Raw genomic sequence first — 27,633 nt, 5'->3', positions numbered from 1 at the left:
TTATAGTGATTTGATTTATAAAAATAATTAGCTTTATAAACATAAATTGCATAAATAATGCCCCCATTTTATAACTTAAAGTTGTCATTATAGAAGGGACAGGCTGTGCTGTACAATTGTTGACTTTGAAGTAAAATGCTTATTAAGGATCGTAAGTACCAATTTTCCCATATGTTGTAGCCAAAATCAACATTTGAGAAATGGTTAAGGTTTTACAGCAACGTTTGCTTTATTGTCAGAATATAGTATATTCAGTCAAGTACTATTAATACCTTCTCATACTCTTAATTATGCCATTTCAAGGGAATTTATTAGCAAGGTTTCCATGGATTCTTCTTTGCATTACCCTCCACTCCTGCCACCTCCTCACCCCAACTGCAGCCATCCACCTAAAAATTCATTACGTTACTGCCTTGGACTTTTGCCAATGTAGTATAAGTAATTGGATTTAGCTTCTGTTATAGTTTCGTCTGTCTCAGATTATGAATATAAGTTGGTATGATTTTCTGCCAATTTTAATTTACCAAGATTGCATTAAAATTATGAAGAGATGATTGAATGTAATTTTTCTTCCCTTTACTCCTTCTGTATTTGAACTGTAAAAGTTCTCAATTAATTACTGTTCTTACGGAGATATCAATTATTGCAATTTGCAAACTCCAAAGCCTTTATAATGAAAGATAAACATTTTACAACCATACATTTGTCAACGTTTGCTGCTAATTGCAGCAATTAATTCATTCTTTAATGCTTAATGTTTTATAGGTTAATGAAAGCTGGCATTCTCTTCCCTCTTTATGTTAATATGAGAAACTTTTCAGGGGTAGGGAACAGATTGATACATGCATAAAACTATTTTTGCAATCTATTGCTTGTCTTAGCAACTAAATGAAAACCAGACGTTGCAGAGTTTTGCTTATTCTTTTCTCCGCATATGTAGAGTGGAGGCCTACAGGTTCCTGACAAACAAGAGCAGAAGTTTGATGAGTCCCTAAAAGCTCAATTTGTTTCTAAATAAAACATAAATTTGGAGGGTTGAGATGAGTGATTTCAGAAACCTTTTTGGCTTGGATGAAAATTAGCATCTTCTCAAGTATTTCTTAAATGCCTTGTCATTTGAAGATGATAATAGTATCAACCACCATTTATTCAGCCCAGTGTGCTGAGTACTGTGGTAAGTTCTTTTAGTACTTTATGTTATTTAATCCTTGCTGCAGCCTATGAAGGATATAGTGTTATCTTTTTTAGCAGATGAGAAACGGAGATTAAATAAGTTGTATCCAAGTAAGTAAGTACTCAGATACTAAGTAGAGGCCAGAATTCAGACAAGATCTGACTTCAGAGCTCTCTCTACAGGGAGACAAGTTCAAATACCTGCCCTGGCAGCCAGACCATGTCGCTGAGTGAAGTAGGATGCGTGTGAGATGGGTCTGAGTAGTGGGATCGCCATAAACTGGGCTGTGAGTATAGCACTAGTCATTCCAGCCATGGTGGCATGTGAGTTCAGTGTTGCCAGATCTACTGATGTTTCAGAAAAAGTGGGAAATCTAGATGTGTGGGTGCAGTTCCTTACTTTTTAAATGTTTGGAGCTAATTTAGGTTTTTAAAATACACGTGTAGGGCAGTTTCAATCCACCAGCCATCCATTTGAGAGCTCTGAAGCACTGTGTGTTGGCTTGATCTTTTGGTCCGAATTAGCTTGATACAATGACTGGGGCTTGTGCCTGTGCATCAGGTGGCAGTCTTGAAGTTCCTCAGAGAGCCTCTCTAGAGATTCAGCAGGGGTTGGAGGGAAGAAGGGAAAATATATCTTAATGAATTATATTAACAAATACTAATATTATGTAATTTGAGGCATTGAGGAAATACAATTATATAACTTTCAGTGATAAAGCATGCTGATCTTTCCTTCATTTTCATTCCTGTTAAAATTAATTGGGCAATCAGTTAAATAATATGCCTTTGTCAGATTTTTTATATTAGAGCACTTAAAGGATCAGGTAGATTTCTTTTTTATAGTATTAATACAGAAGTAAAAACAAAGTAGCCTTTCTTTAAAAGAATGAGGAAATATTTACATATATGTACACACTCTTTTTTTTCTGAATTAAAAAATAACTAAGAAATTTGAGTTGGCTTGGCAAAGAAAATGAGAAAATGCTTAAAATTAGACAATATATAGTTAAATATACTTTTTATAAGCATTGCAAAGAAAAATGATGAAGGAGACTATTTTTATGTTCAATTTCTAACTGTCCTTGACATAGTGTAAGTGCCCTCAGCATGCAAGTCATGATTTACTATGAGTGGGTCTCCTATATATAATGCTTTTAGCCTCTATGTTTTAAAAAAAAATTGAATTTACCATTCTGTGTCATAAGACTAGAGGGTAAAGTTCAGATTTTGAAAGTCTGAGAAAATGTGATGGCATCCCATTCATCTTGTATTTAATGTTCTATAAACCATAATGGTTAGATCTTTGACCTCTGTTCCTACACCTGTACCTAGTCCTAAATCAAAATGTTGAAGCCTGACTCGGGCTGCACATGGAACTCAGTATGGAAGCTGCATATTGTAGGCTATTTCTACTGTTGGAGAGGGAGGGCAGGCATCTTGGTAACTCTTTTTACCTTTTCATATGTTCATTAACTTTCCAAGGAAATGAAATACTTTCCTCTTCTTTTTCTACTGTTAAACTTCAAGCTAGTGTTAAAAAAGTGCAAGGAATTAATGTACCAAACCCTGGAGATTTGTAAAAGAAAAACCTTTAAAATTGTATTTTCAAAAATCTTGAGTCCTTTTAACATTCCTATAGATAATTTAGTAAAGATAAATCATACTTACTTTTTCATGAAGCTAATTGCCTCTGGTATGTATCTCCCGAGAAATACTCATTTACAAATTAGAGCCTACAAATGATTTTTGTTTCAAAGACCACTTCCCAGGGAACAATTCTCAATAACTGAAGGAGGGTGTTTTAGTTCCCCCTTCAAAGGAAAGTATTGGCACTGTATGTTTTGTTTTGTTTTACAAAGAAGCCAGATGGTATTTATTTTGCATAGCTGTAATAAGTTCTAAGGAAAGCACTTGGAAATGGTACTAATGTTTAATGGAAAGATGTATAAACCCACTTGGGAACTGTAAAGCATTATGCAGGGTATAGTTTAGCTATTGCATATAATAACAGGTAATCATTCTGTGCTGGCTTTGTTATTAGCCCAGGTGCCAACTCATTTTGGGGCTCTGACATTTTATAGAAACCAGAGTAGCTGCTGACAACTCAGACAGTCATGTTACCCTGGCAGGGCCTGGATCCCACAGTCTAGCTATCCAGTGGTGCCTACCTTCTGTTCTGCAGGTGTATCTTTCTCCATCCCTTTTAAACTGGAGACTATCACCCTGTGAAAGGATCACAGTGCAGCCTTCCCCTGAGTAAATGACAAATAGGCAGTTTCTTTAGTATTTTTCACATTCCTGCACCTGGCTGGGAGCCAGCTCTGCTTTTGTCGCAGAAAGTGAGGATGGAGAGAATGTTTGGGAGCCAGTCTTTGGTAGGGAAGTGACAAAATGCAAGGGTATATGTGTATGGGCCAAAGTTAAGATGAACTTTTTTTGGTAGTTTTCACTGTAACTATTAAGAGGCAATTAAAAAAAAGATGTAACGTTAGAAAATGACAAACTCCCAGAAGGTGTAATGATTACTTACCAATCAACTGCTCTGGGTCCTGGTGAGTGACATAGTCCTGGTAAGTGACATAGTCCTGGTTATCAGTGTCAACATCCTTCGCAAGCAATGAAAGAAGATTTCGCAGTGACGCTACCTCACAGGATGTAGGTGGGTCCAGGCATTTAGGCTGGCTGAAAGGCATAGGGTGGCTGAGAGGTGGTTGGAAAGAACTAAGAAGAGGTGGCTCTGTGTGCTTTACATAGAGGGTGTTGTATGGTTAGAAGCCAGTAGTTAGAAATTCGGTTCGAAAAGCCGGGTCCGATGTTTCAGAGAAAAAGGGTAATGAGGCCAGAGACATTTTTAGAAGCAGATTTTGGTAGATTCCTTTTACCTTTTTATTTATATATATATATATATATATCTTTTTATGAGATGAGGTTTTCCTGTATTGCCCAGGCTAGTCTCGAACTCCTGGGCTCAAACAATTCTCTCGCTTCAGCCTCCTGAGTAGCTAAAATTATAGCCATACACCTTTGTGTCTGGCTTGGTCGTTTCTCTAAAAGGGGACTGATGCAAGAATAAAAGGGAGAAGAGTAAATACCATAAAAAGTCCATTGCAGAATATGTGTGTTTCAGAGCCAGGGTAGAGAAATAAGACAAGTAAGGGGTACATGTATGAAACAGAACATTGGTGAAATGTGAGTGTTTATGGTTTACAAATTATGACTGGCAGCAGGAAGCATAGATTTAAGAATACACATGCTATAGAAATTTCCCTAAATAAATAACATTTTATAATTCTAAATTTACTGTTATTAAAGTTAGAGACTGCCAGCACCTTGGTTATGATCAAATGCCAGGTAAGATTTTGGGATATGAAACATATGACCCTTGTGGACTAAATTGACATGCATTGGACCTCTCCAAAAGCCTTAGAAGAGGGTATAGAAGCAAACTTTCCTTAGCTTCCTATAAATGAAACCATTATTTCCTCTTACCAGGGTACCTTGCATGGTGATTAAGCAGAAGGATAACAGTTGGGATGTGTTAAAGACTGTGCAGGACTGGTTTTAGTGTGGACATAACTGTCTCTAATTCCCTGGTGTAACTGGGGTGGGGGGCATTCTGGCTAAATTCCCTCTCACTGACCTTACAAAGATGCTTAACATTCCACATCTCTCAGCCATTTGGATCTATAGAGTGGTTTCGATTGCATTCCATCAGGCCTGGAATTCCCGAAGGCACTTTAGGGTCTGCCAATTTGGGTGTCAGGGAAGCCAAATAACTGGGCCCTGGGCCTCCTGACCCTACTACAAGCAGAATAGCTCTCTGTTATTGTGGAAGTCTTGGGACTTTTTGTAAGATTCACTTGAAAAGGGATGAAACACATACAAAATCTGCTATCTGGGGAAGCAGGAAAAGAGAGCACTCTGTATGTGAACAGAACTAGCTGATACAAGCCCCGGCCTTCCATCCATTTCTCTAGCTGCTGCGCTTCCTATTAAAAGGACTTTATTGGCCGGGCATGGTGGTGGCTCACACCTGTAATAATCCCAGCACTTTGGGAGGCCAAGGCAGGCAGATCACGAGGTGAGGAGTTCGAGACCAGCCTGGCCAACATGGTGAAACCCCATCTCTACTGAAAATACAAAAATTAGCCTAGCATGGTGGCAGGCACCTGTAATCGTAATCCCAGCTACTCAGGAGGCTGAGGCAAGAGAATTACTTGAACCCGGGAGGTGGAGGTTGCGGTGAGCCAAGACCATGCCTTTGCACTCCAGCCTGGTCGACAGAGCGAGACGCCATCTCAAAATAAACAAAAAAACAAACAAGCTTTATTGAGATCACAATTCATATGCCATACAAATAACCCATTTAAATTGTATAATTTAGTGATTTTTAGTATAGTCACAGATCATGCAACCATCACCACAGTTTTACGATTTCATCACCTCCAAAAGAAATGCCCTACCCATTAGCACTCCCCATTTCCCACCACACTTCCCCTGCTCTAGGCTGCCACCAGTCTACTTTCTGTTTCTATGGATTTGACTGTTCTGGATATTTCATATTAATAGAATATATAAATGTGGTCTTTTATGACTACTTTCTTTTATCTAGCATAAGGTTTTTCAAGGTTTATGCATATAGTAATGTGTAAGTAAGTACTTTTCATTGCTGAATAATACGTTATTGTATGGATGTGTCACATTTTATTTATCTACTCAGTAATTAGTGGATATTGGGTTCTATTTTTTATTTTAAATTATGCTGCTATGAACATTTGTGTTCAAGTTTTTGTGCTTTAGATTTTTATTTCTCCCCAGTATATACTTAGGAGTGGAATTGAAGGGTCATATGGAAACTATGTTTAACATTTTGAGGAACTGCCAGCCTCTTCTTAAGTGGATGATATGTGTAGACTTGCAGCTGGCCTCTTTACCACCTTTGCAACTCAGTTCAGTCTTTTCCAGCCCTGCATCCTGCCCTTCACCCTGCTCCCTCCAGGGTGACTTTCCTAAAATACCAGAAACCCTAGTGGTTCTCTTGTTACTTCGAAATGAACTGAAACTCCCTAATAGGGCATTTCAAGTTCTGCACAGTCTAGGCCCAGGCTATGTTTATAATTTCATTTAATAGTAATTTCCAAGTTCTTTTGTAGATGTTTCATTATACAAGTCAGTGATTATTAAACTTCTTTTTGTTATGGACCCCTTTGAAAATCTTCCAATAGCCATATGTTTCTTGCTTCCTCAAAAAAAAAAAAAAAAGATATATATATATATATATATATATATATATATATGCCTGTATAATTGTACTGACACAACAAACTTGGCATGTAACTTCGGAGAGCTTGTGATTGCTCTGACACTATTAGCAAACCGTGAAGTTCACCAACACATTGCCTGGGCATAATCTGAGTATTCTGTCTTTGTTCAAACTACTCTTCTCACCTCTCTCCTCCCTTTTCTCCTGCCTTCCTCCTTCCTGCCGATTGCCTGATGAGAAGCTTTCTTGCTTTTTAGAGTATCTTTCAGAGAATCTACTGGAAAGGAAAGTGGTTTGGCTCCTTTTTCCACCGTTGCTGCTCCGCAATTGTTTACGCAGTCCTGCAGCAGGGCCCTGAGGGAATTGAACAGAGAGGGCTAGCCTCTCTGAGAACTAGATGGTGAGTGCCATGAAGACAGAGACTTTTGTTGGATTTGTCTTGGGCTGTGTATTTTATAAGTCTAGAATAGAGCCTGGCATATAATAGGCGTTCACTAAGTAGTCACTGAAAGAATGGGTAGGGAAGGGAATTGGGTCTGGAACCATCAGCTTTCTGGGATGGATGAAGCTATATAGTAGGGCCTAGGAGTAACAAGGGACCCATATGCAGATACTGGATGTTGGTTATTTGGAATGGAACAAGAGGTTAGAAGAGAGTTTTTAAAACAGATTAAGAGGATGTATTAGTTTTCTATTGCTGCTGTAACAAATTACCACAAACTTAGTGGTTTAAAACAACACAAATTTATTCTTTTGCAATTCTGAAGGTGGGAAGTCTGAAATCAATTTCATTGGGCTAAAGTCACGGTGTCACTAGGCTGTTTCCTTCTGGAGGCTCTAGGGGGGAATCCGTTTTCTTGCATTTTCCACCTTCTAGAAGTCACCTTTGTATCTTGGCTTATGAATTTTTCTGTCTTCGAAACCTACTGCTTACCGTATTCTCTCTGATTTCTACTTCTCTTCTGACTCTTATCCTCCTTCCCCCCTCTTATAAGGACCTCTACGATTACTTTAAGCCCACCTGGATAATCCAGGATGATTTTCCCATCTCAGTCTCATTAATCACGTCTGTAAAATCACTTTTACCATGTTAGATAACATACTCACAGGACATGGACATTTTTGAGATGAGGGACATAAGTAATAGACGTGTACATGGCCATAATTTAGCCTGCCACAGGGGGCTCTAAAAATAAACATGACGCCTTTTGTGTTTTTGCCAAGTGTGTCTGTGCCTTGCTCAGGGCTTCTTAATTGTGACATGACTTCATCCTCACAATGATTACACTAAGGCCAAGGACAGTATTTGCATGTAAAGAAATGTTCCACCACTTCTCAGTTGCAGAGTACTGTTAGTTTTCCTTGGTTCATTTCTCTCCCACATGTAACTCACTGGGGACGTACCAACACAAAGGACTTAAAAAGTTTTGTGCTGCATCCTCCTCTAATTTTGTCATTGATAAGTACCTACTAAATTTTTAAAAAGTTGATGAGAAAGTGTTTACCTGTGATTCTGAGCAGATCTGGTATATGACAGGATTATGTTACATCTGCCAACCCAGACTTAATAGAAATACAGGATAGGAATGAGGCTTGCTGTCCTTGAACTGCATGAACTAGAAAATAAAGAAGCCTGCTGGCATTATTTAAAAGACATGTGAATTCTATGAATTCATATAGGAGGGAAAGGCATTTTATTGCACTTTAAATGACGATTAATGTTAATGAGCATATACCATGTGCCAGATCATGTTCTAGGCACTTAACATGTTTTAGCTCATTTAGTCAGCGTGAGAACCTAATGAGATCATACCATTATATTCCCATTTTGCAAATAAGGAAATAAAGGCATGATATGGGGATGTAAAATTGCCTACGGGTATATGGCTAATAAAAGAGGGAGCTGGGATTTGAACCCAGGTGGTTTGGCTCCAGAGTTTTCACTTGTAACCAGTACCCTGCTGACATTTCCCAAAGAGGTGATGTGCATGGTCCATAATTAGCCTAGCTAGTGCTACAGTATGTACAGTGTGGCAATCTGTGAAATGGACTTTGTCTGGAAGTGTATTCACTTATAGATACTATTATAGAGTTTACTTGTGAGGTAACACATCCCATCTCACCAATATCGAAGGAAAAGGACAGCATAAAGTTTGGGAAAAAGAGAACGTGGAAAGTCTGGTCTTTGGTGTTGAGGAGGTGATTTGGAAACCTAATAAGCATACTTTCCCTCTTTTCATTCTTTTATTCTCACTACCTTTGATTTACAAGACCTTTTCTTCCTGGCATGCTTCCTTTTTCTCTTGGTTGCCAGTGGTCTTTCTTGGGCTGATCACTGTCTATAGCAGGATTCTTGGCCCTGTCTTCTCCACTGAGTTGTTTGTTTTGTTTTAATAATGAATAATGGAAATTTATCATTTCCAAATCTACTTAAAATCAGGGCAACGACTTGTTTACCCCATACATCTTATTCTTCTGATGCTTTGCTAATCCATGCTAATAATATTTAAAAAGAAAGTATTTTAAAGCCTTTGATTACAGTTGAAGGGGAGGGTTGTGTGAAAGGGGTAAGCTGGAATCAGCTGCTTCATATGAGCTGGAGCAGGATTGGAAAATATCAGAAAGGAAGTGAAATTCTATTTCCCTCATGTAGACAAGCATCATTTTCCTTAGGATACTGTGGCTTGAGAAACTGACCTCTAGAGTTTTTCAAAATCCTGTACTCTGGTTCCATTTTTTGGTTTGTTTGTTTGTTTTGTTTTGTTTTGTTTTAATGAAACTGATGGAAGCTATAGAAAGCATTTCTTTTTTTTAGGAAGACAGCTTTCGGGGGCATATATAATAAAGAAAACCTGAGATTCAAGGATTTGGGGCTCACTTTAAATGTTATTTTTACCATTGGCTGAATTTGGATGTAAAGTATCATGGGCGCTCCCTGAAAAGGAACTGGAAATAGTGCCCAAAGAGAAATGTGTTCTTTCCTGTACTGTTTTTTATCCCAGAATGACCAGTCCACAATAGGAAAGGGGGCTTTGGCATGCAAAAGCTTTTTCATTTTACTTGACTTCATTCCAATATTCTGTAAATTCATTCTTGGTGCAGTTTCCAAGCAGCAACTAAGAATCCACATTCTCCCAGTTTGTTTGTAATTTATTATTTATACCCCAACTGCATCCATAAAAGGCTCAAGGAAAACTTACAATAAAATACGTGTACTCAATGAGGCTGTTTAAGTGGGAAACAAAACAAGGCAAACAAGGCAGAGTTGAAGAGAGCAAGCATGCCTAGCCACTTCTGTTAGAGTTTCTGTGAGTGAGGATTAAACAGCAATACCCTTCTGGGCAGCAAAAATGAAAAGGTCACATAATTGGTTTTATAGCAATCGTATCCTGAAAGCAAATGTTCCTTAGAAGTCATACCTTTCCTAGGATTTGAATTTTAAGAATTTTTGCCAGGCAATGGATTAGCAAAACTGTTCTTGCAGATGCAAACCCCGCATGGAGGATGCTGTGTACGGAGTATAAACTTCCACACGTGATATTTGCCAACCTGATTCTGACAGCTGGGAAAGCTGGCCTCCCCGCGGAGCTCACCCCCATCAGAAGTGATAGTTTAATGTGGTTACTAAATCATCCTGGTAGATACTTGCTTTGTATTTTTTTCTCATTGTTCTCCTTGGAAGAATGCACTTTAATGGTGGGGCAAGGAAGAATAATAGGGACCTAGTATTGATTCATTCAGCGTATCTATTGAGTGTTTACTCTTTGTTAGGCACTGGAAATCCCGAGGTGAACAGGCATACTTTTCTGTGTCTCCATGGTCATATATAAAATTAGGGGGCAGTTTTCATTAGATGGAAATTAATGGTTATATCCACATAAAAAAAATGTAATTATAAATTGAAAAGCTCTCCATAATAACCCAGAGCATCTCAGGCCCAAGCATTCACAGACTCTTTTCTCTTCTAAGGATGTTGTGGTAAGAGTGCTGGCATATGTTTTCTGTCATTCATTATCCCTATATCTGAGGAGTGTTATCCTCATTTCTGGGAGGAATTAAAATATAGGTGAATGCATTTGAGTAGCACAGAAACAAAAGAATCAAGTCTGCAGGTTACCATAGGAACAAGTTCCTTTTTCTCCACTTTCTGTGAAGCAAGTTCCAATGATAAATACTTTAAATGGTCATTTTTAGGCAAAAACTCAGTCTTAATAGTATTAGAATTGCAAGGTCTTTTTTTTATACTGTTTTCCTATATTTGTATGGTCTTGTATATATTCCTTCTAGCAAATACATTATCAGTAAGAGGAAGGACTAAGTACGTTGGAGTCTTAACTGATACGGAAGAGTTGAGGGACACTTGGTTTTGTAGTCTCTCTGCCTCTTCCTCCCCGGGCTCCCACTCCACTCTCCTTCTCCTTCTTAGGGATTTGCCAGGTGCCTTGAACTGAAGGTGTTTGTGCAGAGCTGGATTTAAACCTAAGCAGGCTCTGTGTTGTGTGGTATTAAGGCTAAGAAAACCCTTTGATTCAAAGTCCTGAAAATACCCTTAGCTTGTGTCTTTTACCTCAGTCTCTTCTGCCATTTATCCAGGCTGATCTTTAAGGTTTAACAGGATGACAAGAATTGTTTAACAAAAATTATCCTAGAGATTTTAAGGATCAAACAGTAGCTATAAGAATGGGAACGAGAACTACCAGAGCATTTTTATTTAGAACTTTTTTTTCCCCTCATGTCCCAAACCACTTTTAATTTCTTATCCTCTTATCAATCCAGAGATAAAATTTCAGAAGAAAAGGCTGAAACAGAATGTGAGAAGACATATAGTCTGCTGAAAAGGAAATCTCTTGAGAACTTTACCAGATCAGGATGTAGGTAGGATATTTTCTGATTGAGAAGCAACTGTCCTATACTTTTGTCAAATCAACACATTTCCTATCACTGTTAGTCTCTGGTGAAGGATTCGTTGATGAGCTTCGTCTTCTTCAGCATTGATTTTGATGTATTGTTAATGGCTGCCTGGAGTGTAAACTCTGCATGTAGGCAGAGTGCCAGACAGTTACTGATGCCTGCCATGGGTTAATGGCGGTGCGCTTGCCATGCTTTTACTCTCTCTGATCCAGTATGTCAAAAGAAACTGACGTCGATCTTCAGTGTCAATGTGACCACCAAAAAAATTCCAAATAAAGAAGCCCCAAATCTCACTTACTGGCAGCAGATATAAATTCATTTTGGTAGAGTACAGAACGTTCTGTATTAGGAAAGTATTTCCAGCAGCACATACTTTGCTGCCACTTATCTGGAATATTTCTTTGTTTAGTGAAGATATTTTATTATATAACAGCAACTTAGACATGTGAAACCTGCCTGGTATGTTACAAGTCTCCAGCCTAAGTGAATATGACCTTCTCTGGTAGGATAATGCAGCCATTTAGATTGACAGCTCATTTAAGTGAGGGAGACATCCAGGAATGATTTCAGTTTGCTTTAGGCAGATGGATATTAATGAAGAAAAAGTACCTTGTAAGGATGCCATTCTGAGGAGGGCACAGGACAGCGGCATTGATTATAACCAGAGCTCCTTTTTTCCTGTGTTTCCAGAGCTAGAACGCTGAGTGCTGAGCTGCTTAGCCTCCCTGGCATCCTCCTGAATTGGATAGGGGAGGGGCTGGTCTGGCAGGTTTTTCAGAAAATGCAGCTGGCGTTGAAGAAACTCAGATTGGACTTGGTCTCACGTTAGTAATCCTAACTGGAGAATTGTAAAGACTTGTGCTGGGAGTTTGTGTCTTCATAGGTGGCCCTTCCTGTACCTACTGCAGTTCTGAGAAACCAACTTGTGGTCAATTAAATATATGTTGACTTACCAGTGATAAAAGCAAGGTAGAGACTGACCACTTTAAAAGCAAGACAGAGACTGACCCAATTTGTGGGTATTACTCTCTTAGTAAAATAATAATAGAACAAAATTCTTTTACATGTTTCACCTTTATCATTTTCTATTTAAAACAATAAATTTCATTTGTTTGTATATTCACTTATCAAATATTTGACTGTCTCCTATATTCCAGGTACTGTGGCCAGGTCTGGGTGTGTGTGTGTGTGTGTTTGTGTATACACATACTATATTTACATAAACACACACTGTATATATCTACACACACTATATATATGAACACAACAGACATGGCCCCATCTTCTAGACCTTGCTAAGAGAGACAAAAGTAAACAAAAATTATAAAAGAATTAATTGCCATCATAGCAGGTACACTGAAGAAAAAGTATGGGGGTTTATGAAGTCATAGAACCAGAGAGCTTAGCCTATCCCAGTAGGGTCAGGGAAAGCTTCCTGGAAGAGATGAAATTTAATCTGATACATGAAGGATGAGTGGGATTCATGAGGCAAAAAGGGGAGTGAGAATAGGAGGGCCAAAATGAATAACCCCCAGAGGGCTTCACAGGGCACCGGTAAACCAGCATTTGATCACACTGTGTCAACCAGGACCAGAGCACATTGCTGGCTGTGATTCTCCTGATTATCTTTCTTGGAGGCTGAACCTAATATGATTGCGGACCTGTCTGTTGTCTTCACATCTTGTTGTGGCGTGGATCTTACTGTGAACGTCTGCACTCTGTTGATTTCTGTAATTTATTTGCTGAAACCATTCAACATTAATCTTCTTGGAGAATGAGCTCTTTCTTTTCAGTTCCAGCTGCTACTCTTCTTGCTGGATGTCTTCGTTGAGGGCTGGCCAGTAGTAACAGGTGGGCAAGATCAGCCCCCTGCTGAGAGCTGAGACAGCAGGTGTTTTGGTTCAAGCACAGGGTCTGGCTCTGCTTTCAAACTAAGTTGTGACTTAAGCACTCTTTGCCTTGGTTTTCTTATCTGTAAAATGGGTATAATGACCGTCTCATAAAGCAAGCTCGCTGTTGGTTTGTTTTTTCCTCAAAACTGTAGTGCCACGTTTAAGATCATCACATAATAAAGCAACCACAAAAGGCCTAAAGAAAATCCCTGCAGTTTTAAAAAATGTTAGAAGAAAGCTTACTAGACCATAAGCAAGCTCCACATCAGGCTCTTTTTTCAAACATGGGTTTTAGCTGAATCTTGAACCTCCTGGGAGGTTGGCCTTGTATGTTTGATAGGACCATTGTCTGCACAGCTGAGGAGCTCACCTGGGCAGACTGCAATCATTTAAAGCACTTATTTGAAGTATGGGTGTGAGTTTCCTTGTGATGGTGAGTTGACAGTCAAACAGGGCTAACTTGTGTTTCTGGTTAGGAGAGAATGTTTCTAGGCAACTTTTCCTGGTCCACGGAAGGTTTCTCTTTAGGGGTGAGACTGGAAATGCTTTAGGGGGAAAAAAAAGATAAAGGTTGTGTAACATGATTGGTTATAAAACATGAACATCTTGGTAATACTACAAAGAGGAAATAATGAAAGTATTACCCCAGAAAAAAATTCATAGAACTTAAATACGTATTTCCATTAAAAAGTTGTCCTCCCGGTAGGCCCAAATTATTTCATTCAAGTTTCATCCGGGGAACCAGAATACTTTTACTTTTGCTTCAGATTTGATTTGATTCACCAGCAGTCTTGGTTCCCGAAATCATACCTCATGTTTTAGAAATACTTTCTTGGTCTTTTTGTAGCTAGGTCACTTAGTAAAGTATGCAAATTTCCCAGAATAACCAGCAGATCATTTAACATAGAAAGCTTTAAAATATGTCTTAATTATGTCATTGTAAAAATACAAGATGGGTGGTTTGGTTTATATTGACGTAAGTAGCATAAACAGATATTTAATTAGTACCTTATTTTTAATATTGTGCTTTGGCAAAACTTTTACAGTGATAAATGAAATTTTCCTTTTAATTGAGAAAAGCCAAGTTACTGTTGTTTTTGGTTATATAGTTGCATTCCTTCAGGCTGGTAACAGTGTAAGCTAAAGACAAATTGTAAGAGATACTTGCCTCAAGATATTTATATCCTAGAATTACATGATAATGGCTTTATGGTTTCTTCTTTTTTCAATTTTCTTTGAACAATTTTCTATACATTTGCATTACAAAACAATTGTACAAATATTTTATATTTATGTGAAAACCAGCTAGAAATCAAGTAGTCTCAACTATACAGTACCTAGAATTCACGTTCCTCTGAATTCTCACAGATGTGTATTTTTAGCTGTCCATTAGACATCTTCAAGGCAAAATTAAATGGAGCTCTTCCTGCTTCTTCCCCCTCTTCCTGAATCTCTGTCTTCATTAATAGTTTAAGAACCCACTTTATTGCCCAGCTGGAAACCTTGACCAGAAATCTTAGCATCTTCCTTGACTTCCCATCTAACGAATTTCTTGAGTCTATTAATTTTATCTCCAGATTGTTACCCTACGCTGTGTCCTCTCTTGATTTTCCACTACTAGGCTTTATTGTCGACTTGCCCAGATTAGCCACCTAACCAGCCTGCTTGCCATCTGTCCCTCCCTGCTAGTAATCCATCCTTGCTCTGCTCCAGTTTTCTCGGATTGAGTGATTTATTGGCTTCCACACCTCCAGTGGTTTCTTATAGTCTGCAGATTAATCCTAAACTTTCCAGCACGCAGTCTAACCTTTGCAATTGAGCTCAAGCCTGCTCTGCAGTCTTCTTTCTGTGCCCTTGTTCCTCCTAGAGTCTATACCTCAGCTCCACTGAACTTCCCAGTTTCCCCAACCAGACCCATGTTGCTTCCTCTGCTCATTGTGCTTCTTTCCCCTGCTCCCGTCATGTCATCCTTGGCAGTGATGATCCAGCTTACACGTGTCCTCACCTGTGCTTACCGCGAGGGTGGTTACTCTGCCCTCTGGAGTTTTCTTTGTAGGCCTCTTTATTTTTACTCACCATACTTCTGACACCAAATGTGTGATTTTTTTTCTTATATCAACCAATTCTCTAACCCTCGAGACACCAATTGTGTGTCCTACATTTCCAGTCCTACAGTTTCAGTTCCGACATTAACCACCCTGAGTTTGCATCAGACTCCACAGGTTTAAGGTTTCAGCCCACAAAACTGCCCTCATGTAAGATGGCAGATGAAAACATTGGGTCCCCAGGTTACCCACACTTCTCTCCTACTTGGCTACCAAGTTGCAGGGGGATTTCCACAATCCCCCACTCTCTCAGGCCCTGATGCTTTGCTAAAATGATTCACAGAACTCAGAAAGGTACTCTACAATTTCTGGTTTATTATATAGGGTACAACTCAAGAACAGCCAAATACAAAGATTGTTACAGGGCAAGGCTGGAGGGGGTGTAGGTACTGCAGACCACCTAGTCCCTCTCAGGGCCTGCTACCCTCCCAGCACCTCAAGGTGTTCATCGTCCCTCCCTGACCCCATCAGTTAAGGGTTATGATGGAGGCTCTATTACGTAGCCATAATTGATTAAATCATTGTTCCTTGACAATTGAACTCAAACTCTTATGACTGGAGGTAGGCAGGCATGGCTAAAAGTTCCAACCCTGCAATCCTTGCTTGGTCTTTCTGGCATGCGGAGAGCCATGCCGAAGCTATCTAAGGGCCCCCAGCTACCAGTCATCTCGCTGGCATACGAAAGACACTCCTATCACTCTGGAGATTCCAGGTATTTCGGGAGCTGTGTTCCAAGAACCAGGGATGAAGACCAAATACTTACTATTTTATTATGCCACACCTGTGTTATAGATCCTCTATTGTAATTGGCTGCATGCCTCCCATCAACCGCTCCACTGCGAGTGTTGGGAGGGAAAGGATCATTTCTTACTCAGTTTTGTTTAGTGAACTAACCTCTCCTTGGTATATAATTCAGCTTCTTCTGTTTTGGTTCAGGTATTATGCTATCATTTCTCTACACACTCTCAAACACACACACACAGATACCCACACCCCCACACCCATACACGTACTATTGCACAGTGTGGTTAAAATTCCACCAATAGATATATACACCAGAGACTTGAAAACGGACACACAAATAGATATTCGTATGCAAATGTTCATAGCAGTATTATTCCAGGTAGCCAAAAACTAGAAACTACCTAAGTCTCCATCAGCAGATGAATGGATAAACAATGGCTATCTATATGACATATATAATGATATATATCATATATATGTATATTATGGATACATACATTTGTTTGTATGTATATATTTAGGTGACCCTAAATTGCTATCTATTTATACACTAAATCTGGTAACACTGGCTGGGTGTGGTGGCTCACGCCTGTAATCCCAACACTTTGGGAGGCCAAGGTGGGTAGATCAGTTGAGGTCAGGAGTTTGAGACCAGCCTGGTCTATATGGTGAAACCCCATCTCTACTGAAAAATACAAAAATTAGCCAGGCATGGTGGCACATGCCTGTAATCCCAACTACTCAGGAGGCTGAGGCAGGAGAATCACTTGATCCTGGAAAGCAAAGATTGCAGTGAGGTGAGAGATAATGCCAGTGCACTCCAGCCTTGGTGACAGAGTGAGGGCCTTTCTCAGAAGAAAGAAAGAAAGATAAGAAAGAAAGGAAAGCAAGAAAGAGAGAGAGAGAGAGGGAGGAAGGGAGAGAGGAAGGAAGGAAGGAAGGAAGGGAGGGAGGGAGGGAGGGAAGGAAGGAAGGAAGGAAGGAAGGAAGGAAGGAAGGAAGGAAGGAAGGAAGGAAGGAAGGAAGGAAGGAAGGAAGGAAGAAAGGAAAGAGAGATGAAGGGAGGAAGGGAGAAAGGAAGGGATTGGAGGGAGGAAGGGAGGGATTTAAATACCATGTATATTATCAGGTTTAAAATAATATGATTATTTTTATTTTGAGAGAAAAAAACCATATAGTGTTAGATTTATTTCAGACTGTTGTTTTGTTTTTTGTTTTTTAATTTTTATTGAGACGGAGTCTGTCGCCAGGCTGGAGTGCAGTGGCGCGATCTTGGCTCACTACAACCTCCACCTCCTGGGTTCAAGCGATTCTCTTGCCTCAGCCTCCCGAGTAGCTGGGACTACAGCCATGTGCTACCACACCTGGCTAATTTTTGTATTTTTAGTGGAGACGGCTTTTCACCATGTTGGCCAGGATGGTCTCGATCCCTCCAACTCGTGATCTACCCACCTCGGCCTCCCAAAGTGCTGGGATTACAGGTGTGGGCCACCATGCCTGGCCTCAGACTTATTTTTTAAGCATTTATTTAGGTGTTTTGTTCATGTACTTTTCAATAAATAAAATATATAAGCATTCATTCCCCTTCCCATAAAGAATTCTTGAAAAATAGTGAAATACGTTTAGCCTAAAGTACCTGAAGGCGGAGCAATGCCTCGGATTATCGGTGTTTGAAGCCAAACACTTGAAGCAATAAGAAGGTTTTTTTTTTGGTTTTGTCTTGTCTTGAACTCCTGGCCTCAAGTGGTCTTCCTGCCTCAGCCTCCAAAAGTGCTGAGATTATAGGCATGAGCCACAATGCCCATCCTCAAGGAGGTGTTGATATGATAGATTTAAACTTAGATAAAATTTTTGTAGTTTTTAAAAATATTTTTTAGTTGGTACTGTGTACTGTTGAATTTTCAAACCCCATGTAATAACATTACATGAGGATAACCTGTTATTTGTTAGAGTGTATGAAAGATGTGTAAACTTTTTTCCCTTTGGTTTTTCAGGTTCTTTATAGAGTTGGAAGCAAGACATCAGAATAATATCTTCATAGATGATATAAGTGACATCGTGGAAAAACACACAGCATCCACATTTGACCCATATGTGAAATACTGCACAAATGAAGTCTACCAACAACGAACACTACAAAAATTGTTGTAAGCAATGTTGAATGCTACAGTTTTAATAGTCTAACCTAGTTTTAATTAGTCTGCATTGACTGAAATTAATTGATCTTTTGAATTGTATTTAGAAATGCCTTCTGATAGGCTATTTCCCCGAGGAGAAATGTTTAAGAGCATTACTTTTAGGGCGAGGGTGTTTAAGTAGAAAAATCTAGTGGGTAGAGAATTTTCTGTCTTACGAAATTTTAGTTTGTTCTTGATGTTGTCCTTGTTGGTTGTTTCTTTGTTTTTAATTGCTGCAAGACACAGAGGTGGTCCTCACTCCAAACCGGCAGTTTTCTGAGCTTTTAACTGGCAATTAAGTGGTTTCCCTGAGGCCTAGATGGGATTCTTGAGTAGATTGAACTAGAAGCTAAAATTCAGGGTTTTCTCTACTATTCTAATCTCCCTCCATTCAATTGACAATGATAATGAATTGTTTACAAAAATTGCTGATTATTCCTCCCCTTGGGTAGTTAGGATTGAGGAGAGGAGAGAAGTTCTGAAGGAAGGCAATAGAAAAAAATAATGTTCTTGAAGATTTCAGTTATGCAGCAGAAGTCTCAAGTATTAGATTTCCCGACACTTCTTTTTGTCCTTTTTAGGTTACTGAGAGTTTTGATGTGATACATAATGCCATCTGCATCCTTAAAAGAGTCACCAATTGTTCAGTAATGCCTATGTGTATTTTAAAGAGTCCTGTTTATCACAAGTAGCTGTTTTCCAGCACAGTTGTGCACTGCTGTAGACCCAGTTTGGGAGCTTAATGGCTGTTATCCTTCTCACCCCCTCCTGTGAGTTGTGGCATTTATGACCATAGCATGGAGCTTTGGTCAACTTCTGTGCAATTTGTGAGACCCCTATGGAGTAGGGATTGAGGATGACTAACTTATGGCTGCTTGGAGAAATAGTCAAAGCCTCCAAGCTGGTGAGAAGGGCTGATGATGGCTCCCTTGCTTCACATCTTCATGACATTTTCATATAGCCAGAGTGGAAAACACACAGCTGCCAACCCCAAATGAGGTTTTTAATATAAAGCAGGGTTTGTTCGCACAATTGACATTTTGGACTGGATAAGTCTTTGTGGTGGGTTGTCCTATGCATGGTAAGATGCTTAAGGGCATCCCTGGCTTCCATCTGCTAGATGCCAAAAATCTCCCCAGACATTGCAGAAGGTCCCCTGAGGGTAAAACCACACCCATCACTTCCTCACTCCACCACCCCCTGATGGGAACGGCTGCTATAGGGACAGAGGTTGCTCTGTAACTGTTAGAGAATGCAAGTTCATGTCTGAAAACAAGGCCTTGAATTAGAGATAAATTTGGGTTTCATTTTGTTTTGCAGAATTTAAAAAGTGTCACTAGGTACTGCTATGCATCCCGTGACTCTTAAAGGTTTTATCTAAATTAGCTTCATGATAACATCATCTGCACTTTCACATGGCAATTAGTAGTTGTGTTTCCAGGGGCTTTGTTGTAGTTGATGAGTTGATGTGATTCCCCCCACCGCCCCCCCCCCACCCCCGACCCAGATGGAGTCTCTCTCTGTCACCCAGGCTGGAGTGCAGTGGCACAATCTCGGGTCACTGCAACTTCCACATCCTAGGTTCAAGCGATTCCCTTGTCTCAGCCTCCCGAGTAACTGGGACTACAAGTGCGTGCCACCACACCTGGCTAATTTTTTGTATTTTTAGTAGAGGCCGGGTTTCATCGTGTTAACCAGGATGATCTCGATCTCCTGACCTCATGATCCACCTGTCTCTGCCTCCCAAAGTTCTGGGATTACAGGCATCAGCCACCGTGCCTGGCCCACAGTTGATGTGAATTTAAGGTTAGAACAGTGGCTTTCAATTCTAGCTGTATGTTAGAAATACTTTGGGACCTGGAAATGAGCAAATACAGTGTCCAGAGTCCATCCCAGACTATTTAATCAGAACCTTTGGAAGGTGAGGGAGGGGACTGGGACCTGAGTTATTTAAATATACAACTAATTTAGAGTTTTTTTAATATATTTTTTTAACTTTCTAAAAATCTTGTCAAAGCTGTCAGTAAAAGGAAACTTAAAACTTCTCAATTAGAGAAAATGGAAATGAAATGTTATATATCATTTCTTTTGCTATTCTGGCATTCTCCCCCTCCCTGCTTTTAGTAGCAGCCTTGAACAAAATTATTTCATTTTCAAAATAACATTTTTTAAAAAATGACTCTATTGACACTATCCTGCTTCCTTCTCCCCTCATGGGAGTACAGTATCCATCTACCTCCTACCCTCCCTGCCTTGGAAAGTGGCAGTGGCGCTCTACAGAGCTCCTCATGGGATGAAGTAAGAGAGTGAGAGATGGGGGGGACAAGAGTGTCAGATTTAGCATTAGAAAACTTAGGTTTGAGGCCGGGCACAGTGCCTGTAATCCTGTAATCTCACCACTTTGAGAGGCCAAGGCAGGTGGATTACTTGAAACCAGGAGTTCGAGACTACCCTGGCCAACATGACGAAACCTTGTCTCTACTAAAGATACAAAAAGTAGCTGGGCATCATGGCGCACACCTGTAATCCCAGCTACTCGTGAGGCTGAGGCATAGAGTCGCTTGAACCTGGGAGGCTGCAGTGAGCCGAGATCGTGCCACTGCACTCCAGCCTGGGTGACGGAGCAAGACTCCATCTCAAAAAAAAACAAACAAACCTGGGTATGACTTCTGTCTTTGCCAGTTACTAAGTCATATTTACTTGGTGAGGTAGGGACCTTTCTGCATTCCATTTTCTTACTGGAATCCCTATCTGGCCTTCCTTAAAAGTTATGTAGGTGGTTCCACATGAAAGAATGTATGTCACAGTATCTTGCTAAGTTTCATTAAAATGTTATAGCAGCATGAATACTTTTCTTACATTAACAGAAGAAAAAGAGGAATATTTTGACTGATGTGATCAAAAGATTTTCTGTCTCAGAAAGAGGATCTTTGTGGCCTAAAGCCTCTGAAGTCCAGTCTGTTAATTTCTTATATCATTGTCTAGGGCTGGAGAAGTGGCTTAAAACATATTATTTACGATCTTATTACTTTTATGTGTTTATAGATGATCAGATATAAGACCTAGTCTGTATACTGATTTATGACCCATATATTCACCATTATGTTACCATGGGTTCTTCATTTGCTTATCTTCCACTTGTATAAATTTCTAGCTCATACATGTTTTGCCTTGTTGTTAATACTGTTATGTAAAATCCACATCTTATTATATTCAGCCTCGAATATAAAAGGCAGACAAGCCATTCATATTTGCCTGTGTAATTATGTGCTTATGATGTTTTCATATAGTTTAAAATAGTTGATGCTATATGGATTTATCACAGTATCTTGTAATACATTTTTACTTACTGCTTAAATTGAGGAGGACATATTTTGAAGTTTCTCTTTTCTTTGTTTTCCCTCAGAGCTACCAATCCATCCTTTAAGGAAGTGTTGTCAAGGATTGAGTCCCATGAAGACTGTAGGAACTTACCCATGATCTCTTTTCTCATTCTCCCCATGCAGAGGGTGACCCGCCTTCCCCTGCTGATGGATGTAAGACATGACGGTGGCTTTTTCCTCTGTGGAGAGCTGTGCTTCTCTAAATCTGATTAAGAAAATTATTCTTATTCCACTTAAATTGGTGCATATTTAAAGGTCTAAAAATCCCCCAATTAAGCAAGAAGGTATTGTTTGTTCGGAAAGTCTCACCTGTGTCTGGTATCTCTGGAAATTATCTTTCATGTAGGCTTCTGTGGTCATTCTGAAGAAATCGGATCTCATCACCCACTTACTCAGCAGTTTTTGAAATAGGAAGAGTTGTGGCTTCTTTATGTCTGGAGGCCTGGATTCCAATTCTAGCTAAGCCATTAGGCATGTGACCTTGAGCAACTCAGTCTCTTTGGGCCTAAGATTCCTCAGACTGATCACTGAGATCGCTTCATCTATAATGTTCCAAGGTGCCCTGGGGCTTCCATTTCATACAGGAATGAGTGTCTCTTCAGCATGACAAGGCTTAGTATTGCCTGTATTATCATTGTGCAAAGTGAATGAGGAAAGCCCAGCATCCTTCTTGTGTTAGGCAGCATTCATGAAGAAAGCAAGTGTTTGACTTTGAATAATGGCAAGACATGACTGGGAAGAGTGAGTGGAATCCGCCTAGTAGTACGTGCAGCTGGAAAGACAGGTAGGCTATGGGCAGGAGAGTCTGCCACTGGCTGCACTGGAGCTGCTAGAGCAGCAGAAGAGAAAACAGGGTGGCTCGACACAGGGGCCACCCCAGCAGTGGACCACAGAGTGTCTTTTTGATCTAATTAGAAAATATTTTGTTACAATCCTACTTTAAAATTGGATCATAATGTTGATATAAGGTCAACTTTTTACATACCTGATTTTTACTAATTAAAGTAAAATATATATTAAAAATTATGATGAAGGTAACAAAGTAAATTTCACCTTCTGTTTCCCATTGTAAATTCTAAAATATATTCTTTAAAAATGCTGAAATTTTGAACTGTGTAAAAGCTTGGGATCATGAGCATTTAGCTGACTGCTGCAGTTTTGGAGAGGTTTTGTCAGATATTTCAGGATTCACAGCACCTTGTGCTCCTCAAGTTCACCTCGTTCTACTGCCTTTACACCTTCTCCATCCATCTCCTGTCATTCGGGAACTTCCCTCCTGTGTGCATTTTGGGAAACTTGCAGTTTTGAACATTTCACTTTCTGATTTTTTTTTTGAAATCAGTATTTATCATGTTTAAAGATAGAATGCTGCTAAGTTATCAAAATCAAATTTTGGCTTAAGAAGGAAACTTTGGTCCATATAAGGAAATATTATTTCAAATGTGACTATTTTTTTAAACAAGAAGTGAGTGCTTTGTAAATATAATATTTCTTGTAATGTTAGACTTTGGAATTTTCAGATTATTTTTCTTCTTCTGAAAATGCATTTTATTCCTCTTTGAGAATTGAAATAAAAGAATAAAAATAAATGAAATGCATTTTAAACATGTTTTCCAGATTTTATATATGCTATGATCGCCAAGCCTTTTATAGCCTCTTTAAATTTGAGAAATTTACTTGTATAGAATGGGACTCCAAAATCTAACACATTATGTTATACCGTGTTGGAGATTCGTGCCATGACTGCTCAGTAGGCTTTAAACTTTTTTTAAGCCACAGACCCCATTGAGATTCTGAGTAAAGCTATAGCTTTTCTTCCCAGAGAGTTTGTGTATGCACAGAATTTTACATAAAATATCAATATATGGAGTCCAGCTTCGGATGCCTGCTCTCAGAGACATAAACCAGTATTCTTCATGCTGCTTTCGTACCCATTAGTGGGTCATAAAACTGATTTTTGAATTATGAGTGTATGTACATTGCTCATGAAGTGGTTAAATATTGTTTCATAAAATCCTGGTTCATTTATGTGTGCATGTGTGCTGGTTGCAGTGTAAAAGTATTTCTTACAGTAGGTCGTAGTCAAAAACTATAAGAACCTCCACAGATGGTGCGTTCTGTGTTTCACACATAGCACATAGTTAAAAATCTTGATGCCTGACTTTCAGATGGCTTGGCTTGGTGCTTCTGTACATTTAAGGGACCAGTGACTTGCTAGTCCCCAGCTACTTTCTACCTCTGCCTGATACCTGTTGCTCTAAACTGTTTCTCATGTGTGGAAATCTGGCCATTTAGACAGAATATAAATGTACTTAAAGTAGTGTCTCTTCAATTTTACCTCATTTGAAAATTCAGTTAAGCTTGTTAATTGAAATAAACAGTTTCAATAATTAAATTGGTTCCTTGGACTTTGAATGTGTGTGTATAGCTTTAAAGTTATAGGTAATTAAATTTACTGGGAATTGACCCTGTTTGACCTTGATTTTACTATCACAAATGAAATTCACAAATGAAATTTCTCAGTATAAATATATCACAGAAAACCTAGCAGGCTCTTTTTCCCTTGCTCATTTATTTATTTATTTATTTATTTGGTTGGTTGGTTGTTATTTCTTTGAGACTCTGTCACCCAGGAGTGCAATGGCGCGATCTCGGCTCACTCCAACCTTCACCTCCTGGGCTCAAGTGACCCTCCCACCTTAGCCTCCGGAGTAGCTGGGACCACAGGTGCACACCACCATGCCTGGATAATCTTTTTGTTGGTATTTTTGTAGAGATGGGGTTTCTCCATATTGCCCTGGCTGGTCTTGAACTCCTGGACTCAAGCATTCTGCCCGTCTTGGCCTCCCAAAGTGCTGGGATTACAGACATGAGCCACTGTGCCCGGCTGTTCTTTTTATTCAAAATGTATCATCTACAAATATAATTGCCTCTAATAACAATGATTATAATGGTGATAATTAAAGTAACTCTTATTTATTGAGGGCATACCGTATGCCAGGCACTCATAAAGAACTTTACATAAATTATCATTAACACTTGTAACAACCTTGTGATGTATTTGGCATCACCCCAGTTTTACAGATGAGGAAAGAGAGGCTTATAAAGACAGAGTCCGTGACTTGCCCAAGGTTGCATAACTAGTAAGGGGCAGACCTGGGATTTGAAACCAGGGTGCCCACCTCTGAATTCTATCTTCTCACTTAACCATTCCCTGGGTGGACTTGGATCCTGTGTTTAAAGATTATTTCCTGGTTTTTAAATTGGGTTTTAATATTATCCTCATACTCATCCATAATACCATGTTTGGCATTGTTTGCTATGAGTAAGAGGGTATGGCTGGACATTGGTTTTATTTTACTGAATAAAATAAATCAATAAATTTTGTTCACCTTTATTTCATTACAGACTATCTGTCAAAAAACACCTAAGGACTCCCCGAAGTATGAAGTCTGCAAAAGAGCCTTGAAGGAAGTAAGCAAGGTAACTGTTGGGTGACAGTTTGTTTGTGAGACAGGAAACCATTCAGTTATCTCAGAACAAAGTGTGTCTTGGCTTGATGCTGAAAACTTGTAGAGTCTCATGGCCATTTGCACAGCATTCTTTAGGTAGTTGCAAAACAAAATAATATTTACTATACTCAGTGAAATTGGTATTTTTGCTGTTTCAGACAGTTTTGCTTTAAGGACCTACAGATACCTCATTTTCTTTTGGTGGCTGAATAGCTGTATTTCTCGTTCAGTAAGTGGTTGTTGAGTATCAACCACTGTGCCAAGAATGATGCCACTTCTTGGAAATGCAGTGATGAGTGAGACACGTGTGCTCACTGAGCTCGTGGAATGTGCAGTGGAAAGAGGAAAGCAGACATTAAAATAGAGTTACAATGAAGGGTGGTGGGTGACATGATAGGGAAGTCCACAGTGGTGTCTAAGCTGAAACCTAACCCAGGAGTGGCTGTGAGCCCAGGATTGTGGGAAGATAGTGTCTCAGGTATGTGTAGAGATCCAAAGGCAAGAAGATATTGGAGATTTTGAAGAGCTGGAATGTTCTCCGTGTAGGTAGAACGCAATCTGAGAGACAGCACTGGGGAACCAGCTGTGTGGGGCCTTGTTATACATGCTAGGCTGTTGGGGGCCTGATCCTAAGATGATGTAGAGGCTAAATTCATGTATTATGAAGATGATAGTGAGGATGGGACCAGTTCCGAGGCCAGTGGTAGTTGATGAGGCAAGGGATGGCAGTGGCCTCTGTTGACATGATGGTAAGGTGGCGAGAGGTCTGCCTGTATACTGGGGAGGCAGGCTTGGGGACTGATTGGATGAGCACATTTCAGGACAGAAGTCAAGGACTATGGTCTCTGGCTTGGGTGGCAAGGTGAATGCTCTTCTTCATCTACAGTAGAAACATAGGGAGAGTGGATAAGTTCCATTTGGGTCGCATTGTCATTGAGATTCCTATAGAACATCCAAGTTGGCTAAATAAATAAGTCAGAAGCTCAGTGTGGAGACCTGAACTGGAGACATGGATTTGGGAATCATCAGCATATGGACAATAGTTGAAGCTGGGAGAGTGGATGAGGTTACTTAGGGAGCCTATATGGAATGAGAAGGGTAGTGAGCCTGAGGAATGACCATGAGGAATGCTAGCGTTCACAGTCTTAAAGGGAAAAGAAGCCAGCGGAGGAAAGTAAAAAAAGAAAAAGATCAAAACAAAGTAAAACATACCAGAGAAGAAGGGAAACCGTAATAGCTTGGCAAATGGCAGATGATTTGGTGGTTAACTCTGTTGAATGCTGCTGAAAGATAAAGTGAGATAATGATTGAAGTTATCCTTGGGTTTATCATCAGGTAGGTTATATACTGGGGCTGGGGGATGGGGGCAGGGAACCTGAGCTGAGTGTGTGGAGAAATGAGAGGGAGGTGTGAATGTGCAGTCAGCTAGCAGTGGTAGCTGACTGTCTAAGATTCGAGGAGTGGAAAGAGAAAGAGCTGTGGCTGAAAGGGAAGTGAGAGAGGGTCTTTGTTAGTGTATTTGTTTAAAGATTAGAAAAATGTAGGTAGGGTTAGCTACTCATAGAAATATCTAGCTGAGAGGAAGCAATAGAAGGTATAAGTATCACTGAGGATGCTGTCTGAGGTTGGCACAGAGGAGCAAAGATAATGGTAGCATCAGAAGCTTCCTAAATGTTTCCAGTTACATAGCCCTATATGAATTGGGTATGGCTTTGTACCACTTTACTATGAAGTACTGTTTTTTTTAGTCAACTTTACATCGAGTCACCATTTTACTTATCCTTATCCTTGCCAATAATAATTACAAAATCATTGGTTTTATTAGCTAGTTGTTTATTTTTCTAACATATAGTTTTATATTAAAAGTAAGTGTATCTGTGAGCTTAAATTAAGCTCTTCATCCCATCAGTGGTCTGCACACCTATTTTGGGAACACTAAGTGAAGAAAGCCTGACAAGTGAGAAGTTACATAAGGTATTACTGCCAGTGGCGCTTCCTGCAAGACCTCAAGCCCTATGCTATCTTCCTAGGGGAGGAGTGAAGGAGGGAAACGGGGGAAGGTTTTTAGGAGAAACTACTACAGAAGTTCTAGTCTTGGACATAAATGACATTTTGACAAATTTTGCCTGATTGTTACTAAGAAACCGAAAAAAAAGAATTTGCACAGAGAAAAAAATAGGAAGGTACTTGTAATTGGTTGTTGAATTAAACCTGAAATGTTACTTACTTTTTTTCAAGAATTTTACATCTTAGTTTCAGTAGATGACTACATTCCTTCAGGCATCTCTTGTTCACTTGATTTCATACTGATACTTTCAGGAAAGGCTGGCAAAAATGTAATAGACCAGTGAATTGCTTTACCTTGATACTATAAGTATACAAAAGGCTATCATGTGAAGAGATGTCACTCCAGTGACTTGCTTTCTCTGAAGGGCATCATACCTTTCTCTCTATTGAGCATGAGTCATGA

At 39.5% G+C, this 27,633-nt stretch overlaps 1 protein-coding gene across 1 annotated transcript in view; it reads left to right on the top strand.

The window, feature by feature from the left end:
• The window catches only part of ARHGEF26 (Rho guanine nucleotide exchange factor 26), a 143,780-nt gene that overhangs the window by 58,002 nt on the left and 58,145 nt on the right, over positions 1–27,633 (top strand). Inside the window, exons 7-9 of the mRNA XM_008008663.3 lie at positions 18,086–18,238; positions 21,675–21,804; positions 25,060–25,134. Coding sequence (XP_008006854.3) covers positions 18,086–18,238; positions 21,675–21,804; positions 25,060–25,134 — 358 coding nt within the window. The remainder of the gene's footprint in view (positions 1–18,085; positions 18,239–21,674; positions 21,805–25,059; positions 25,135–27,633) is intronic.

The sequence above is a fragment of the Chlorocebus sabaeus genome, chromosome 15 (genome assembly GCF_047675955.1).
Source record: "Chlorocebus sabaeus isolate Y175 chromosome 15, mChlSab1.0.hap1, whole genome shotgun sequence".
NCBI classification, from domain to species: Eukaryota; Metazoa; Chordata; class Mammalia; order Primates; family Cercopithecidae; genus Chlorocebus; species Chlorocebus sabaeus.
The sequence above is the reverse complement of the archived record's forward strand: the minus strand, read 5'-3'. Positions and strand labels throughout refer to the sequence as shown.